The sequence below is a fragment of the Pseudorca crassidens genome, chromosome 5 (assembly GCF_039906515.1).
Source record: "Pseudorca crassidens isolate mPseCra1 chromosome 5, mPseCra1.hap1, whole genome shotgun sequence".
Taxonomy (NCBI): Eukaryota; Metazoa; Chordata; class Mammalia; order Artiodactyla; family Delphinidae; genus Pseudorca; species Pseudorca crassidens.
This window is the reverse complement of record NC_090300.1, coordinates 82,153,528-82,169,174: the sequence shown is the minus strand read 5'-3', so window position 1 is coordinate 82,169,174 and position 15,647 is coordinate 82,153,528. Positions and strand designations below refer to the sequence as shown.

Below are 15,647 nucleotides of genomic sequence, written 5' to 3'. Positions count from 1 at the left end.
TTTTTGAGAGGGATTGCACTGAATCTGTAGGTGATTTTGAGGAGTTTTGCTATCTTAACAATATTGTCTCCTGGTCAGTGAACATGAGATGTTTTTCCATTTATTTAGGTCTTCTTTAAGACCTAAATTTTTCAACAATATTTTATAGTTTTTAGAGTATAGGTTTTACATTTATTTTGTTAAATTTGTTCCTAAGTATTTTATTCTTTATTTTGCTGTTGCTAATGTAATCATTTTCCTAATTTCATTTTTAGATTGTTCATTGCAAATATGTAGAAATACAATTGATATTGATCTTGTGTCCTGCAACCTTACTGAACTCATTTGATAGTTTTAATAGTTTTTTAGTGGATCCCTTAGGACTTTCTACATACAAGATCCTGTCATCTGCATAAAGAAGCTTTACTTCTTTCTTTTCAGTGTGGATGACTTTTATTTCTTTTTCTTGACTAATGCTCTTGCTTGAAACTCCAATACAGTATTGAATAGAAGTGGTGAGAGTAGACATCCTCTTAGGGGGAAAGCATTCAGTCTTTTATCACTAAGTATGTTAGCTGTGGGGTTTTCATAGGTATTTATCAGGTATCAGGTTAAGTTCCCTTCTATTCCTAGTTTGTTGTGGGTTTTGTTTGTTTTTTACTAGGAAGGGGGGAGGTTGAATTTTGTCAAATGCTTTTTCTGTGTCTATTAAGATAATCATATGGTTTTCTATTGATATGGTATATTATATTAATTGATTTTCTGATGTTAAACCGACCTAGCTGTATTAGTTTTCTAGGGCTGCTGTAACAAAGTACCACAAGCTGAGTGGCTTTATCAACAGAAATTTATTTCCTTATAGTCATAAAGGCTAGAAGTACAAGATCAAGGTGTTGGTAGAGCTGGTTCCTTCTGAGAGCTGTGAGAAAGAATCTGTTTCAGGGCTTCCCAGGTGGCGCACTGGTTGAGAGTCCGCCTGCTGATGCAGGGGACGCAGGTTCGTGCCCCAGTCCGGGAGGATCCTGCATGCCGCGGAGTGGCTGGGCCCGTGGGCCGTGGCTGCTGGGCCTGCGCGTCCAGAGCCTGTGCTCCGCAACGGGAGAGGCCGCGACAGTGAGAGGCCCGTGAACCAAAAAAAAAAAAAAAAGAATCTGTTTCATTTAGCTTCCTTTAGCTTCTAGTGGTTTTCTGGCAGTATTTGGTGTTTCTTGTTATGTAAAAGAATCACTCCAGTCTCTGCCTTCATCTTCTCATGGAGTTCTCCCTGTATGTTTGTCTATGTTCAAATTTCTCTTATGAGGACACCAGTCACACTAGATTAGAGTCCACCCTAGTGACCTCATTTTAACTTGACTAATTCTATCTGTAACAACCCTATTTCTAAATAAGGTCACATTCTCAGGTACTAGGGGTTAGGACTTCAACATATGAGTTTTAGGGGGACACAACTCAACCCATAACACTTGCATTCCTGGTGTTTTCCTTCTGTCTCTCATATACTGCTCAAGATAGAGGCTATATATATTGTTTCTGAATGCCAGGATAATAAGCATCTAGAGTACGGATCATATATTAGAGACCTAAGGGCCCAGTTCCTCACGTAGTCCTGTTTTGTTTGGTCTGTACAGTCTTGACAAAAATAAAAATAATTATTATTAATTGACAATATTTAAAATTCAAGTGATTTTACCTAAGAAACTGTATTCCTTATATTTCTTAAAAACAAAATCAGAAGATTCTATAACAGGTATTACCATGTCAGTTGGCTGGTGCTATACTGGCTGTACACTTTAGATGGGGTTGGGCTGTCCAGTTCACCATAGTCCCTATCATTCCCATTCAGCCTGCTTTGTTTAGTTAATTACCTGCCTGTGGGTATTTGAGAATGTGACCTTGATTTACGAGCTTAGGTCACAGTCTTCTCTTAGGCTAAGAAAACCCAAATATATGCCTAGGTATTGTTCACAATACCAACTAAAACAACATTTGCCTTACTACATTTTGAACGCAATGGCTTTTGACTCAGAGAATCAAGGGCATTTGGACATCAAAGACTTTTGATTTCAGGGACTTTTGACCTATATGTTTTAGCTCTGCTATTTTTATCTCATGATATATCCAGATATTACACCGGCTATTTAATAACACTTACTACCTAATAACTGGGTTTTACTCCAACAAAAATACATAATTCCAAAAATTTAATTCCATTATTGTAAGAAATATTAGTAAATATAATCTATATAAAATAAAACCAACTACAGCTAAAAACCTGCATGTAATAAAAGTAATTTTAGATGAAAAAAGAATTGTAGAATCATGTATATTGGTAACATTAATAACAAAAAGTTGACCCTGAAAAGATTTCTTTTTGACCAAAATTTCACAGAAAAATTGCATCTTTTTGACAAAATTTGAATGTGTAAGATTTGAGTTCAAAAATAATGGCTAATAAATAGAATTCAACATAGCAAGTGGTATTTGATATGGATTTTAAAACATTGATCAAGAAAATCTTCAATGTGAGGGTTACCAAGAAAATAACTCATTTTGATAAAAGTAATTTTAGTAAAATAGATATTTAAATGGAAAATGTTAGAAATAGTTTAACTGTATTTACATAGAAAATTTAACAAGGAGTTAAACTTTTCTTAAGTACATGCTTTTCTGAAAATTCATTGTGTTTGTATAATTCAGATGCCATTTTACATTTAAAATGTTGGCCAGGATCAAAATACCCAGTAGGTCAAAATGGTGGGAATCTAAAGTACAGTATCAAAATAGTCTACCATTTAAGGGCTCTGCAGTAATGGTATTTGATTGACTGAAGTCAGGCAAGTGAGTTCAGTGTTACTGAAAGGAATTTCAAAAAACTGAAATTGTGTAGAAATTGCTTGGTAGCACAAGGATGAAAGTACAATGAGGGGACGGATATAAGACCATAAAATGTTTTAGGCCAGGAATGTTTACTTGAGACTCCTGACAAGCCCATTTCTTCTTTCCTTCACTAAGAGCACCAGTCAGGGTCCTCAGGCCTGGAAGATGGAATATATCCCAGCCAACAAAATGTCCATCGCATGGCAGCTACCACAATATGCCCTTGTTACAGCTGGGGAGGTCATGTTCTCTGTCACAGGACTTGAGTTTTCTTATTCTCAGGTAGGTTTTTGCAAGTGGAAGGTGGAGGTGGAGCTGTTGCTCAGAGGGTGGAGTTTTAATCCTGGCACTGCCTTAATTAGGTATGTGACCCTGGCCAAGGCCTCCATATTTTTTGGCCTTAGATTCCTTATGGTCCTGAACAGAGTATCAACTTGACTCCTAGGGTAATGGCAGGCTGCATCCCTATGCTGTTTGGAATCCAGAAAAGGATACTTAAATACTAAGAATAAGGGCTACGGAATCAAACTGCCCACATTCAGATTTTGGCTGCACACCTAATGTGTAACCTTGAGCAAGTGTACCTCTCTAATGCTATTTTTCTTTATGTATAAAATAATAGTAATAGAACTTATCCCTTAGGGTTGTAATGAAGATTATGATATAATGAATTAAAATATTCAGTTAAGAGCTCCATCGTATTGTTACTCTGAACATTATTACCATCAGTGATAGCTGAACTTAGTAGGGGAAGTTTTTGTGGGAGAAGTTTTCTGGTTAGATGCATGGGGCATGAGGGTGGTGTAGGGAATTTGTTTACTAACAAATTTGTATCCTCTCTAGGCTCCCTCTAGCATGAAGTCTGTACTCCAGGCAGCCTGGTTGTTGACAGTTGCAGTTGGGAACATCATCGTGCTTATTGTGGCACAGTTCAGCAGCCTGGTACAGGTATGGACCTAAGGGAAGCAGGAGCACGTGTCTATCCAACTTCCTCTGCTCTCTCTTCCCCCTCCCCTCTGTCTCCCACATTCCCCACTCAGCCCTCTGATTTGAGATGGATTAGATACCCACAGACTTTGCCAGAAAAATAGACATGTAAGTGGCAATAATGACTACCATAGGCCCATGCAAGGAGAGGCCAGTGAGCCCTGTCTTCTGCCAAAGCTCTTCCTAAACAGGTGACCCTGGGTAAATCTGCTCCCCAGTCCTCATCCTATAAAGATCCCTTTAGTTTCAGGTTCTCCATATTCTTCTCTTATATGTATTTCTTCCTGCAGTGGGCCGAATTCATTTTGTTTTCCTGCCTCCTGCTGGTGGTCTGCCTGATCTTCTCCATCATGGGCCACTACTATGTTCCTATAAAGCTAGAGGATATTCAGGGGTCAGCAGATAAGCAGATTCCCCAAATCCAAGGAAACATGATCAACCTGGAGACCAAGAAGACAAAGCTCTAATGACTCCCTGGACTCTGCCCAGACCCCAATTCCTGACTCTGATCTTGGCCATCACCATCTTTAAGCATTTCTCACTCCGACTTGATTAGAAGAGAGAAGTAGTATCATATCTGAGCTAATCTCCTCTATTTTTCTCCCATGATAGAGGCAGTTCTAGGACTGGGTTTTTCAGTACATTATAGCAAGTCCCCTGAGACTCTATGTCTTCCCATCTCTCAGTGAACTCGGTAAACCTTGTGTAGTGTTGCTGAAGCTGGCCTGCTACCTCCAAATGGCCATGAAAAACACAAATGTAAAATTGAGGTTAGTCTCTGTGGTTATCAAAGTTATGTAGGAATTGTTTTACCTGCCATTTAGAACTGATGACCCCACTTTTTGAAGTGCTGATTTAGAGGCAAAATTGCAGAATAACAGAGAAATGGTATTTCAAGTTTCTTCATTAGCAGTGTAATTGTACTGTGTACAAGGACCTCAAGAATTGGTATGTCTGGTGTGATCTGGTCCAGGGCCTGGCTTCTCAGGTATCCAGATTTGATAAGACCGTAGTTAATTTTTCAGTACAGAGAGTAGGAAACAAAATGACATTTTATTAACACATAGGAGAAGATATATCTTTCTGATAATTACAGTATTTTATCCACTAACCCAAATCCCCTTTCTCAGTACTGATAGATATTTGGAAACCAAATTAAAGATAGTAAACATGGCTCTGGAAAAGAGAACAAGTATAAATTGCAGAAGTCCTGATGAGCCATTTCTTCTACAGTGTACATTCTTCTTAGGGACTACAATGTTTCAGCCCTAGAGTACGCCCTCCTGTGGACAGCTGTGTAGACACTAATTATAATTTTCCACCCCTGCCTTTTCAATGTTGTTGGGCCAGCTTTGTCTTATTATTACATCATCTTGCTTATTGCAACAAGTATTTAATAACAACAGTATTTTTATGAACATAACTTCCTTTTTTATTAGTACTTCCTTCGGCCTCAAAGTAGTGGATCTGTTTTGATAATTTTTCCTGTTTTACTTTTCCCAAAATTTTTAAATGCCATTTCTTCATTTAGGCCTAGATTTTCCTGTTTATTAAAAAAAAAAAGTTATATTAATACTCTAGGTTTGAGCTTCTAAAATGGCAGTGCTCCATGGGGGACATGGTCCCATATCAGGATTCTAACAAAATGTGGGGGTTGAGGGAAGGAGTGGTAGAACATGACAGGTTTTTGTTTGTTGCTGTGTTGGCGAAAGAAGTTGAGAAATATTACCTTGCACACAATGAATGAATCAGTGGACAGACATGGGAATATCATGACTCTACAGTGTATTGCTGGGGGAAAAGTTCAGAACAGTTGTCCTAGAGAGCCTCATTTCCATTGGTTTTGCTCCATTATTCTCATCTAGAACTGTGTTGAGTCAGTCTCACGTTATAAACGTAACAAGGAAAGTTGCTTAAGTTTCCCAAGCTTTAATACTCTAGTCTTAGTTACCAAGTTTTCCGAAGTACCGAAGTGACAGCAACACCATCCAGTTTCCACAGATATCTTAATGTGAACCTGACTGTGCTTCTTCAGAATATTCTCTGTTCATTTTTGAGCAGCTTTAACTCAATCTGTTCTATGAACTATTGTTTCAAGAGATAGTAACAGTGCTCTGTGAATAAAAGTTTTTATGGATAAATAACTTTTGGAAATGAAGCATATATATCTTCTTCTTAACATTTGCATATTAAGGATTCTGAGATATCCTTCAGTAAAGACACAAGACACTTTGTTTAGTTTCACATGGTATAGTGTTCTGCAGAACACTGACTTGGGAAAAGCTGGCAGGAAATTCTTCCTTATGTTGAACTGAAAGCTTTCTCTTTGGAACCTCCTACCATTGGTTCTTTCCTTTATGGCTAACAAGAATAAGCATAAACCTCTCTTTTATGCAGCAGAATTTCTGCTATTTGGAGAGAATTTTCATGTCGCCTCCCCAGTCATCAAGTAAGTATTCATCAAGCTAAAGATTCTCAGTTTTTTTTCATGGCTCTTCACAGGGCGTAGTCCAGTCCTTTCACAACTGTTTTTCCACTTCTGAAAAATATCCTTTCCCTGAAATGTAACAGTGGGTCAGAATCCCTCTTAATATGTGATATCTGAAGCCAAATATGTACGACATTCCAGAATTGGTTGGACCAGAAGAACTACAACCTGCTTTTCTCCAAATAATACACTTCTGTTAATGTAGCCTTAGGTAACATTAGATGTTTTTGGCAACTGCATCACAATGTAGGCTTACATTTTAATCACATGGCTGGTTAAAACCTCAATATTTTTAAGAGAGTTATTTTTTTATTCAAATACATCTTTGAGTTTCACTATATGCCATTCATTGAGTTAGGTGTTGGAAAAACAAAGATGAGTAATCTGCTATACCTTTGTGCAAGGTTACCTCACTTATCTTGACTAGCTGTCAAGATCTTAGAGAGTACACAGGGCTTGAGGAAGTAATGGAATACTGAGGAAGAGCAAGAAGGACAGTATGACAGGACTGGAGTGAGTAAGGTGTAAAGAGGTAGAGGATGCAGTCCCAGGAAGCTAGGGACCAGATTATGTGGGGCCTGTGGCCATGATAAAACATTTTGATGTTATTCTAAGTGAGATGTGAAACCGTTGGAGGTTTAGAACATGGGGATGACATAATCTGACATTCTCTAAGATCAATTTGGCTGCTAAGTAGAGAATTGTCTGTAAGCAGGAAGGAATGGAAGCAGGGAGTCCAATTAGTAGATATTTATAATAGTCCAGGTAAAACATGATTGTTATTTGGCCAAGGTGGTAGCAGTGGAGGTGGGGAGAAATGGCTTGACTTGGAATAAATTAAATTATCTTTAAGGTAGGACTGACATGAATTGAATATGGTTTGCATATATGATTTGAAAGAAAGAAATCAGTGCTGACTCTTAGATTTGAAGGCTCGAGTAATGAGGATGAATGATGGTGCAATTTTCTGAGAGTAGGGAAGACTAGGGCAAGAATAGATTTGGGGTGTAAAGTAACTAAGAGTTTTGTGCATGTTGAACTTCAGATGCCAATAAGGTATCCAGCTGGAGATGCTGAGCTGGCAGTTTTATGAGTCTGAAGTTCAGTTAAGAGCCTGGAGCTGGATATATAAACTTGAGAGTCATCAGCATATAAACGGTATTTAAAGGCGTGACACTGGAGCAGATATCCTAGGAAGTAAACGTATACAGAGAAGAGGTTCAAGGTGTAGTCCTGGGGTTTCCCAACATTAGAGATCTAGAAGAGGAGGATCCAGAACAGGTGATGAGAATGAGTGATTTATGAAGTAAGAGGAAAACCAGGAGAATGTGATTTAATTATACATTATTTATTACAATTAGATGAAACTAAAATGAAAAAAAAATCTTTGACCTAAAGGAAGCACATGTTCCTCTTAGGAAACCTGGGTTCTGGTAATTTCTATGTAAGTTTACCTGAATTATTTTGCCTCCATGGTTTAATTCAATTTAATGGAACTTTTTTTTTTTAACCTGAGAGACATTATGTCAGAAGCTATGGGAGAAATAAATTGGAATAAATAGAGTCCCTACTCTTAAGGAGTTTGCAGTAGGAAGATAAGGCATGTACCTAAATAACTATCATGTAAATAAAAATTAGTGTAATAATTTTCATTTGTTTAGCATTTTACTTTTCACATGCATTATTTCAATCCTGTTTACTGAAGACAGAATGTCACCTATACCAAGGAAATTACAAAATGTTACAAAAATTCATAAGAAGGAGAGATTACTTCTGGCCATGGGAATTAGGGAAGGATTCATGGAGTAGATAGTGTATTAGGCTTGACCTTGAAGGTGACTAGAATTTGGACATGGAAGCAAGGGACAAGACAGCATTGCAGGTAGAGAGTCCCTCACAAGCAAAGGTGAAGAGGCAGGAATACAAAACACTGGGAAAATGATGAGTAGTCTGATTTGTGTGGAGTAGAGTGTGTGCAGAGTAGTAGTGGGAGATAAGGCTGGAGAAGTATATAACAATATGTTGGAGTCTTCCACATCCATAGACATAAACATTAACACCAATTCTTTGTCTCCTTTTTAATGCCAGTGATCTCCATTTTACTTTATCTAGGGTAACTCAGTCATTCTCAAACTCAACTATATCTTAAACTTAAACATACCTTGAAAGACTCTACCTCCAAAATCTCCAATTTTGAGATCTTCTATCCTTCTACAACTTTTCCTCCCCCTCTCTATTGAACTCATTGTTCATCTTCATTTTAACCTCCAATTGACACATCTCAGTTTTCTCATACTGCGTGCTAGTCTGGCCATGAAACTAGCTTGGACCTTATGGTCAATTATTATAGCTCCACATTTTAATTATGCATTTGCTACCACCTCAGAATTTTTGGCCTTCTTCACCTTCCAACGTCTTTGCCAATCTCTTCTACCACTAGGCACATATATCCATTATTTCTATTCCTATTTTTGGATTGCCTGGGAGTGGAGGAAAAAGTCACAAGACTGATTATGTAGTTCCAAGTTCAACATCATTTACCCATTTTCCAAATTAGGAACTTAGGCATTTTCCATGATTCCTCCCTCTGCCACTTCACACATACTCAGTTGATCAACAAGTCTTGGAGATTCTACTTACTTAGTAGGCTTCGAATCTGTCCACTTCTCTCCTTTCCCACTGCTGCTTTACCAGTTAAAGCCACCATCATATCTGTAGATTATTACAACAGACTTTTTTTTTTTTTTTTTTTACTGTACGCGGGCCTCTCAACAGTTGTGGCCTCTCCCGTTGCGGAGCACAGGCTCCGGACACGCAGGCTCAGCGGCCATGGCTCACGGGCCCAGCCGCTCCGCGGCATGTGGGATCTTCCCGGACCGGGGCACGAACCCGTGTCCCCTGCATCGGCAGGCAGACTCTCAACCACTGCGCCACCAGGGAAGCCCTACAACAGCCTTTTAAGTTTACTTTTCGGTCTCCAATTTTTCCTACATTACTAGCAATATGATCTTTCTTACAATGTAATTCATATTGCTTTATTGCTTAAAAGCACTTCATTGCTCCCTATTCAGTCTTAACTTCTAACTCCTCAACAAGGCCATCTGACCTTGTCCCTACCTACCTAACTAGTCTCATCCTGCCACTGGCCCTTGTCAAGTTGCACCCCCCCACACACACACACAGAGATCTGATGAGATCCTAATTGGGATTTTATCACATCTATAGGTCAGTCTGGGGAGAGTTGGCATCTTTACCGTACTGAGCCTTCCCAACCTTGAATCGTTCTTTTTTAAATGTCATTCCTTTTACTTTCTTTGGGTTTAATTTGCTTTGCTCTTTCTAACTTCTTGATATAGATACTTGGGTCATTTATTATTTTTTTTTAATAATATACACATTTAGGATAATAGTGTATAGATACTTGGATCATTTATTTTTCTTTTTTATAATATACACATTTAGGATAATAGTAGGGTTTTTTTAATAAGTTTATTTTATTTATTTATTTTTGGGTGTGTTGGGTCTTGTTGCTGCGCACGGGCTTTCTCTAGTTGAGGCGAGCAGGTGCTACTCTTTTTTTTTAAATCTTTTCCCACATTGAGCTGGTCTTTATTTGCATCTGTTCATTTATTCATTGCTTTATCCATTCAACACATTTTTTCTTTTTTTTTCTTTTAACATCTTTATTGGAGTATAATTGCTTTACAATGGTGTGTTAGTTTCTGTTTTATAACAAAATGGATCAGCTATACATATACATATATCCCCATATCTCCTCCCTCTTGCATCTCCCTCCCATCCTCACTATCCCACCCCTCTACGAGGACACAAAGCACGGAGCTGATCTCCCTGTGCTATGTGGTTGCTTCCCACTAGCTATCTATTTTACATTTGTTAGTATATGTAAGTCCATGCCACTCTCTCACTTCATCCCAGCTTACCCTTCCCCCTCCCCGTGTCCTCAAGTCCATTCTCTATGTCTGCATCTTTATTCCTGTCCTGCCACTGGGTTCTTCAGAAACTTTTTTTTTTTAGATTCCATATATATGTGTTAACATATCATATTTATTTTTCTCTTTCTGACTTATTTCAAAGTCTCTAGGTCCACCTACCTCACTACAAATAACTCAATTTCATTTCTTTTTATGGCTGAGTAACATTCCATTGTATATATGTGCCACATCTTCTTAATCCATTCATCTGTCGATGGACACTTAGTTTGCTTCCATGTCCTGGCTATTGTAAATAGAGCTGCAACGAACATTGTGGTACATGACTCTTTTTTTGAATTATGGTATTCTCAGGGTATATGCCCAGTAATGGGATTGCTGGGTCATATGGTAGTTCTATTTTTAGTTTTTTAAGGAACCTCCATACTGTTCTCCATAGTGGCTGTGTCAATTTACATTCCCAAAACAGTGCAGGAGGGTTCCCTTCTCTCCACACGCTCTCCAGCATTTATTGTTTGTAGATTTTTAAATGATGGCCATTCTGACTGGTGTGAGGTGATACCTCATTGTAGTTTTGATTTGCATTTCTCTAATGATTAGTGATGTTGAGCATCCTTTCATGTGCCTCTTGGCCATCTGCATGTCTTCTTTGGAGAAATGTCTATTTAGGTCTTCTGCCCATTTTTGGATTGGGTTGTTTGCTTTTTTGATATTGAGCTGCATGAGCTGCTTGTAAATTTTAGAGATTAATCCTTTGTCAGTTGCTTCATTTGCAAATATTTTCTCCCATTCTGAGGGTTGTCTTTTCGTCTTGTTTATGGTTTCCTTTGCTGTGCAAAAGCTTTTAAGTTTCATTTGTTTCATCACTCCCATTTGTTTGTTTATTTTGCAGTACACAGGCCTTTCACTGTTGTGGCCTCTCCCGTTGTGGAGCACAGGCTCCGGACGCACAGTGGCCATGGCTCATGGGCCCAGCTGCTCCGTGGCATGTGGGATCTTCCCGGACTGGGGCACAAACCCATGTCCCCTGCATCGGCAGGTGGACTCTCAACCACTGCACCACCAGGGAAGCCCTATTTTTCTTTTTACTTCCATTTTTCTAGGAGCTGGGTCCAAAAGGATCTTGCTGTGATTTATGTCACAGAATGTTCTGCCTATGTTTTCCTCTAAGAGTTTTATAGTGTCTGGCCTTACATTTAGGTCTTTAATCCATTTTGAGTTTATTTTTGTTTATGGAGTTAAGGAGTGTTCTGATTTCATTCTTTTACATGTAGCTTTCCAGTTTTCCCAGCACCACTTATTGAAGAGACTGTCTTTTCTCCATTGTATATTCTTGCCTCCTTTATCAAAAATAAGGTGACCATATGTGTGTGGGTTTACCTCTGGGCTTTCTATCCTGTTCCATTGATCTATATTTCTGTTTATGTGCCAGTGCCATATTGTCTTGATTACTGTAGCTTTGTACTATAGTCTGAAGTCAGGGAGCCTGATTCCTCTAGCTCCGTTTTTCTTTCTCAAGATTGCTTTTGCTATTCGGGGTCTTTTGTGTTTCCATACAAATTCTGAAATTTTTTGTTCTAGTTCTGTGAAAAATGCCATTGGTAGTTTGATAGGGATTGCATTGAATCTGTAGATAGCTTTGGGTAGTAGCGTCATTTTCACAATGTTGATTCTTCCAATCCAAGAATATGGTATATCTCTCCATCTGTTTGTATCTTTAATTTCTTTCATCAGTGTCATAGTTTTCTACATACAGGACTTTTGTCTCCTTAGGTAGGTTTATTCCTAGGTATTTTATTCTTTTTGTTGTAATGGTAAATGTGAGTGTTTCCTTATTTTCTCTTTCAGAATTTTCATCGTTAGGGTATAGGAATGCAAGAGCTTTCTACGCATTAATTTTGTATCCTGCTACTTTACTAAATTCATTGATTAGCTCTAGTAGTTTTCTGATAGCATTTTTAGGCTTCTCTATGTACAGTCTCATGTCATCTGCAAACAGTGACAGTTTTACTTCTTTTCCAATTTGGATTCCTTTTATTTTTTTTTCTTCTCTGATTGCTGTGGCTAAAACTTCCAAAACTATGTTGAATAATAGTGGTGAGAGTGGACATCCTTGTCTTGTTCCTGATCTTAGAGGAAATGGTTTCAGTTTTTCACCATTGAGAACGATGTTGGCTATGGGTTTGTCATATATGGCCTTTATTATGTTGAGGTAAGTTTCCTCTATGCCTACTTTCTGGAGGGTTTTTATCATAAATGGGTGTTGAATTTTGTCAAAAGCTTTTTCTGCATCTATTGAGATGATCATATGGTTTTTCTCCTTCAATTTTTTATTATGGTTTATCACATTGATTGATTTGAGTATATTGAAGAATCCTTGCATTCCTGGGATCAACCCCACTTGATCATGGTGTATGATCCTTTTAATGTGCTGTTGGATTCTGTTTGCTAGTATTTTGTTGAGGATTTTTGCATCTATGTTCATCAGTGATATTGGCCTGTAGCTTTCTTTCTTTGTCTGGTTTTGGTATCAGGGTGATGGTGGCCTCGTAGAATGAGTTTGGGAGTGTTCCTCCCTCTGCTCTATTTTGGAAGAGTTTGAGAAGGATAGGTGTTAGCTCTTCTCTAAATGTTTGATAGAATTCACTTCTGAAGCCATCTGGTCCTGGGCTTTTGTTTGTTGGAAGATTTTAATCACAGTCTCAATTTCAGTGCTTGTGATTGGTCTGTTTATATTTTCTATGTCTTTCTGGTTCAGTCTCAGTTGGTTGTGCTTTTCTAAGAATTTGTCCATTTCTTCCAGGTTGTCCATTTTATTGGCATATAGTTGCTTGTAGTAATCTCTCATGATCCTTTGTATTTCTGCAGTGTCAGTTGTTACTACTCCGTTTTCATTTCTAATTCTGTTGATTTGAGTCTTCTTCCTTTTTTTCTTGATGAGTCTGGCTACTGGTTGGTCAATATTGTTTATCTTCTCAAAGAACCAGATTTTAGTTTTATTGATCTTTGCTATTGTTTCCTTCATTTCTTTTTCATTTATTTCTGATCTGATCTTTATGATTTTTTTCCTTCTGCTAACTATGGGGATTTTTTGTTCTTCTTTCTCTAATTGCTTTAGGTGTAAGGTTAGGTTGTTTATTTGAGATGTTTCTTGTTTCTTGAAGTAGGATTGTATTGCTGTAAACTTCCCTCTTAGAACTGCTTTTGCTGCATCCCACAGGTTTTGGGTTGTTGTGTTTTCATTGTCATTTGTTTCTAGGTATTTTTTGATTCCCTTTTTGATTTTTTCAGTGATCTCTTGGTTATTAAGTAGTGTATTATTTAGCCTCCATGTGTTTATAGTTTTTACAAATTTTTTCCTGTAATTGATATCTAGTCTCACAGCATTGTGGTCAGAAAAGATACTTGATACGATTTCAATTTTCTTAAATTTACCAAGATTTGATTTGTGACCCAAGACAGGATCTATCCTGGAGAATGTTCCATGAGCACTTGAGAAAAATGTGTATTCTGTTTTTTTGGGATGGAATGTCCTATAAATATCAATTAAGTCCATCTTGTTTAATGTATCATTTAAAGCTTTTGTTTCCTTATTTATTTCATTTTGGATGATCTGTCCATTGGTGAAAGTGGGGTGTTAAAGTCCCCTACTATGATTGTGTTACTGTCGATTTCCCCTTTTATGGCTGTTAACATTTGCCTTATGTATTGAGGTGCTCCTGTGTTGCATGCATAAATATTTACAATTGTTATATCTTCTTCTTGGATTGATCCCTTGATCATTATGAAGTTCCTTCTTTGTCTCTTGTAACAGTCTTTATTTTAAAGTCTATTTAAATAGACATTATATAAAGTCTATTTAAAGTCTTTAAATATTTAAATTTAAATAGACTTTATATAAAGTCTATTTAAAGTCTATTTTGTCTTATATTTTATATTTGTCTATATTTTGTCTTATATGAGAATTGCTATTCCAGCTTTCTTTTGATTTCCATTTGCATAGAATATCTTTTTCCATCCCCTCACTTTCAGTCTTCATGTGTCCCTAGGTCTAAAGTGGGTCTCTCATAGACAGCATATATACAGGTCTTGTTTTTGTATACATTCAGCCAGTCTGTGTCTTTTGGTGGGAACATTTAATCCATTTACATTTAAGGTAATTATGGATATGTATGTTCCTATTACCATTTTCTTAATTGTTTTGGGTTTGTTATTGTAGGTCTTTTCCTTCTCTTGTGTTTCTTGCCTAGAGAAGTTCCTTAGCATTTGTTGTAAAGCTAGTTTGGTGGTGCTGAATTTTCTTAGCTTTTGCTCTCTGTAAAGGTTTTAATTTCTCCATCGAATCTGAATGAGATTCTTGCTGGGTAGAGTAATCTTGGTTGTAGGTTTTTCCCTTTCATCACTTTAAATATGTCTTGCCACTCCCTCTGGCTTGCAGAGTTTCTGCTGAAAGATCAGCTGTTAACCTTATGGGGATTCCCTTGTATGTTATTTGTTGTTTTTCCCTTGCTGCTTTTAACATTTTTTCTTTGTCTTTAATTTTTGATAGCTTGATTAATGTGTGTCTTGGCATGTTTCTCCTTTGATTTATCCTGTATGGGACTCTGCTTCCTGGACTTGCTTAACTATTTCCTTTCCCATATTAGGGAATTTTTCAACTATAATCTCTTCAGATATTTTCTCAGTCTCTTTCTTTTTCTCTTCTTCTTCTGGGACCCCTATAATTTGAATGTTGCTGTGTTTAATGTTGTCCCAGAGGTCTCTGAGACTGTCCTCAATTCTTTTTTCTTTATTCTGCTCTGCAGTAGTTATTTCCACTATTTTATCCTGCAAGTTACTTACCCGTTCTTCTGCCACAGTTATTTTGCTATTGATTCCTTCTAGAGAATTTTTATTTTATTTTTCATTTATTGTGTTGTTCATCATTGTTTGTTTGTTTGCTCTTTAGTTCTTCTAGGTCCTTGTTAAATGTTTCTTGTATTTTCTCCATTCTATTTCCAAGATTTTGGATCATCTTTACTATCATTACTCTGAATTATTTTTCAGGTAGACTGCCTATTTCCTCTTAATTTATTTGGTCTGGTGGGTTTTTACCTTGCTCCTTCATCTGCTGTGTGTTTTTCTGTCTTCTCATTTTGCTTAACATACTGTGTTTGGGGTTTCCTTTTTGCAGGCTGCAGGTTCGTAGTTCCCGCCGTTTTTGGTGTCTGACCCCAGTGGGTAGGGTTGGTTCAGTGTGTCGTGTAGGATTCCTGGTGGAGGGGACTAGTGCCTGTGTTCTGGTGGATGAGGCTGGATCTTGTCTTTGTTGTGGGCAGGACTGCGTCCGGTGGTGTGTTGTGGGGTGTCTGTGACCTTATTATGAT

At 37.6% G+C, this 15,647-nt stretch overlaps 2 protein-coding genes across 3 annotated transcripts in view; one reads left to right on the top strand and one right to left on the bottom strand.

Moving 5' to 3' along the window:
- SLC15A2 (solute carrier family 15 member 2) overlaps nucleotides 1-5,987 on the top strand; it is a 36,852-nt gene extending 30,865 nt beyond the window's left edge. Inside the window, exons 20-22 of the mRNA XM_067738723.1 lie at nucleotides 2,992-3,138; nucleotides 3,700-3,804; nucleotides 4,134-5,987. Coding sequence (XP_067594824.1) covers nucleotides 2,992-3,138; nucleotides 3,700-3,804; nucleotides 4,134-4,310 — 429 coding nt within the window. The 3' untranslated portion in view covers nucleotides 4,311-5,987. The remainder of the gene's footprint in view (nucleotides 1-2,991; nucleotides 3,139-3,699; nucleotides 3,805-4,133) is intronic.
- ILDR1 (immunoglobulin like domain containing receptor 1) overlaps nucleotides 1-15,647 on the bottom strand; it is a 73,992-nt gene that overhangs the window by 5,625 nt on the left and 52,720 nt on the right. The gene's annotated exons all lie outside the window — the stretch shown is intronic.